The following is a 4522-nucleotide window of genomic DNA, read 5'->3' on the forward strand; positions in this document are numbered from 1 at the left end:
ACGTAAATATGAGGTGATTATCAAGGAGGAAACCGCCAGCATTTACAGGCAAAGATAGAGGTAAAGAGAAACACATTAATGCTTTATTCATTTATTCTGTTATATTATTAAAATGCAACTAGCGAGAAAACCTAAACAGAGAAGAAGAATTGATTGATAGATTGAGAGTAAGTCAAAGTTAAGAAACCGGGTGGTCAGAGTGTAAAAGCATGCATCATTCCCGATGATGCTTTAAGTCGAAACGTCGAAAATTGCTCAATATTCTGAGTTACTTTTTCTTTTCAATTTCTAATAAAACGCCTGTTTTACCGATAATAATCCAAACACAATGGATTTAAACTTTTACTGCGAGCTTTCGTCGATGTTATCAACGTGACCAAGTCATGATGACTTAGTCATGTTTAAAACATCGACGAAAACTTCGCAGTAATCCAAGCACATCCACTGTGCTTGGTTTATTATCGATAAAACAGTTTTACAGCTGCAATTAGCAAACCAAATGAAAATATTCGAATATGCAAAGATACCGATAACTGTTTATTTATTTATTTTATATGATTTGTATATCCAGAAAATTGCTCAAAGGCGCTTTTTCCCCCTGGTCCCTGGTCTAACAAAATGAATCAACGAAAGCTCTTCCAAAATTATTGCTAGGCTACAACAATAAAACTAACATAGCCTAATTACTTTACAACGCAGAGCGTAATACAACAAAACAACATAGGCCTATAATTTGAGTCACTAATCATTAAAAATTTCAGTTTCTGTGAATTCACCCACTATAAAACATCATGTTATAAGAATGCAACAACCGACTTGACTTTTGTGTATATCTTTAACATCTAAATTATCCACCATTATTTACAACCCCATTTGTAGATCAATGTAGATTATGGGAGACGTTTACAAATCAGATCCTCACTTGGCGTTGATATACCGTAACATATTATAACAGTAAAATATTATTACAAAATTTAAAATATGGAAATATATTCCCTCGAATATTATAGCTACAGGTGAATTTTAATGCAAATTTAGAGCTAACTAACTAGCTAGCTAAAGCAACTCATTTCAGTAGAGAACTTTTAAGATCAACTTTTTTTTATCAGTGGCGGATTTAGAGGTGGGCGTCCGCCTACTGGCACACTCCCCCTATTTTTGGTAAAAAATTTATAAAGCTGTATCAGGAAATAATGCATAAATTATAATACGTACATATTGACATACACAGTTGATGCATGCAATTACATACATTATATTCAAACATTTCAAATATCGCATTAAAATACAATATCTTGCAAATTCTGTTGCTGTGTTGTGACTCTGCAATTTAGCAAAATATATAATTAAAATAAATTCAGCAAAACCTCTGCAACATGTTACAATTTTTTAGATAGAATTGTCTGTTATTTAAATCAACCTGGCTTAGCAAATTGTTGTGGTCTTCCAGCTTGACATTAATTATCAGATTTTGAAAACCTACAGCAAACGACATCACCCCTATATCTTACAAGTAAATGTAATCTCGGCACAAATTGCCAAGGGGAGAGCATAATTAATTGGAAGCAAACTCAAGCCAAGGGGTATGTATAATCAGGGAAAATGTCAATGTTCCCTGGTATAATCTATCTCCTTAAAAAAAAACAATGTCAATAAACTTCAACGAGGCCAGTCTGCAAGACAAACCTGCTACAATCGCTACACTGTCGCTACACGCTACAGTGTTTTCAGTTTCTATAGAATCGCTACACAATCGCTACAGCGTTTTCACTGCAATCTTGCATTGCGTAGCTGTCCTCGACGCAATCAGGAACGCGCTGTGATTCAACTGACCAATCAGCGTCGCCAAATGAGTCTGCCATAGCGGGCTTAACAATAACAGTTACTGTGCAAAATCATAAACATTTGAATACAAAAATAATATATAATTTGTTTTCATTCATAGAATTTACCAAACGTTATTAATAATTTACAGAGCATAAAAATACATTACTGTATTAGAAACTTATTTAACAGAAAAACGTTGAAAAAAATCAAAACTAATATTACATTATTATAAAAGACAACATTAACGTTAAAATGTTTTTATTTAGAAATCGATATAGCTAGACAAGCCTATCCTCGCGATATGTTTAAATATTACAAGGTTTAGCTGTCCTTGGCATAACCTAAATATAAATATTGATATTGTCGTACGCATTATTATATTACAAGTAAACAAAGAACCCAATTACATTACTGATACTGCAAGAAGTCAGATAGTAAAATTAATTATGTTGACCTGATTCCAATTTGAGTCTTATTTGATTTGCTTATATTTCTATGCCGTATAATAATAATAATAATAATAATAATAATAATAATTTATTATTATTATTATTTGGCGAGATTTATGTGAGTAAAATACCATCAAGATTACAATAATATATTTTTTTTTAAAATATGGAACAAAGTACCTAACAGAATATTTAAAAGACTGAAGGCATATTGATATTATAAAGAAACGTTTAGAAATCAATTTCTCAGAACTGTGGATTGAGTTCACTGATTATATCTCTGATTTCAATTCAGTTGTTACAAAGTAGGTATACCGGTAAGATTTATTTTACAAGACAGTTAAGGTTGGTTTCCATACAATCGCTTCACAATCGGGTCAGCTAAATACACACTAAAACCTGTTTTCCACTAGGCGAATTTATTCGCGCGAATCGAAAGCGTCGGTTCATGTGCATGTGCATTCACATTCCTGTCGGAGTTTTTGCGAAGGGAAAAAATGTGCAACCAATCAGAGCTCTGGAAGTGAACCGACGCTTTGATTCGCGCGAATAAATTCGCCTAGTGGAAAACCAGCTTAAGGAGCTTTCTATTTGTGCGACGACACGACTTTAGAACGGAATAACTCATGCGTGACCGTCCTACCTGGCGTCCTACGTTATCTGCATACGTAGATTTGCGTTTCAGAATCTACTCGACGAGATGACCTTAACGTTCTCGCATGCGCAGATGAATTTTAGTGACTTCATTACGTTCTACGTCCTACCATCGTCGTGCAATCGATTCATCTGCAACGCAATCGGCAAATTTGAACCAGGTTCGACCTTCCTGACAGCTATCGGCAACTGTCGCCGATAGGTTTAGCGATTCTACGGAAAAGAGACTTAGGCCTAGTTCAGACTAGGCGGATAAACCCGGCTCAACTCACCGGGTTTATCCACCTGCCAGTTTGAACTAGTTGGCTTATCTCAAGCCGGGCTGTGTTAAGGCCTGGCGTGCCACCGTGTTTAACTTTTCTATGCCGGGCTTTAATCGTCTTGCATTGACTTCCGGGTAACAAAATAACAAATCAGCATTCAATTACGTACGCTGTGAGCGATCGCGAGCGTTTTTACTCTTTTAATTATTGTATCTACACTGTTGAAATTTATTGAATTAGTATACCATTAAGTTTATATGAACCTACTTTTATTTATTTATTTATTTATTTTTTTTTTGTCCTTCATTAATACTAAACTTATCTGTAATAAGATAATTTCGGTAATTTTCTCATTATATAAATTATATATCAGTTATTACATACTAAGTAAGAGCAATTTTTGAATTATGATAGGCCTATTTCTGTTATTTATTGTATTGTATTTAAATGCCTTTTATGTTTATATTTATTAATGGGGCAGCTGACTCTCAATGAGTTATAGTAAAATTTTGCTTAAGCTGCCCCTGACCATAATTTTTGTTGTACTGTACCTTTTGTAAATGTGTATTGGTCGAATAAATAAATGTAATGTAAATGTACGTACGTTTCGCGAGCAATGTTTTGAATCACGTCTACTGGTTACGGTTCATTATTATGCAAATTCCCGCCTGGCTAACCCGCTAGTCTGAACGCCCGGCAAAGTTAAGCCGGGCTTAACGTCAAGTCTGGCTTATCTCAAAGTCTGAACTAGGCCTTAGGAAACATAAGCATATACAAACACGTGCGTTCGTGGGATAACGCGTACGATTGTTAGACGCGAACCTATTCTTGGCCCTGTTCTGATTGGTCAGTTATTAAGGTTGATTGACACACTACAAAGTTTCATTGTGCTATAGGGTCAAGGTAGTAGAGACCAGTGACTAAGGTAAAGATGCATTTTGATCAAGGTAAAATCAATTACGTTTTACAGAGTCAGATGAGAACTATTGTCGTTGGCCCGACCCCGATGATTCATCCGGACCCTGGTGTTATTATGAAGATGAATCTGGAAACATAGAAAAAGAATTTTGCCATATTGAGCCATGTTCTGGTAGGATTTTACAATTGATATATCGTAATTGTAGGCTTTTATAGGATTACGATCATAGAGGGGAATTTGGGAAATGTTGGAAATGAAAGCGGTAGTTTTTAACTCAGGCGTATGATGATGATGATATATAGTAGTGATAAAGTTGATGATTATGATTACGATGATTGACATATACCACAAATTATTGATTAGGATTATAACAAAGGTACTACTTGATAAAGGGAACAATAAGATCTCTT

The 4522-nt window shown here is 34.7% G+C and overlaps 1 protein-coding gene across 1 annotated transcript in view; it reads left to right on the forward strand.

Moving 5' to 3' along the window:
• Positions 1-4283, forward strand: part of LOC117105583 (plasminogen-like) — a gene marked incomplete at its 3' end in the record, with an annotated part of 7438 nt that extends 3155 nt beyond the window's left edge. The window contains exon 3 of the mRNA XM_033246764.1: positions 4164-4283. Within this exon, the coding sequence (XP_033102655.1) occupies positions 4164-4283 (120 nt within the window). The remainder of the gene's footprint in view (positions 1-4163) is intronic.
• Positions 4284-4522: the final 239 nt, after the last annotated feature.

The sequence above is a fragment of the Anneissia japonica genome, unplaced genomic scaffold (assembly GCF_011630105.1).
Source record: "Anneissia japonica isolate Jap-2015-1 unplaced genomic scaffold, ASM1163010v1 scaffold287598_len761594_cov195, whole genome shotgun sequence".
Taxonomy (NCBI): domain Eukaryota; kingdom Metazoa; phylum Echinodermata; class Crinoidea; order Comatulida; family Comatulidae; genus Anneissia; species Anneissia japonica.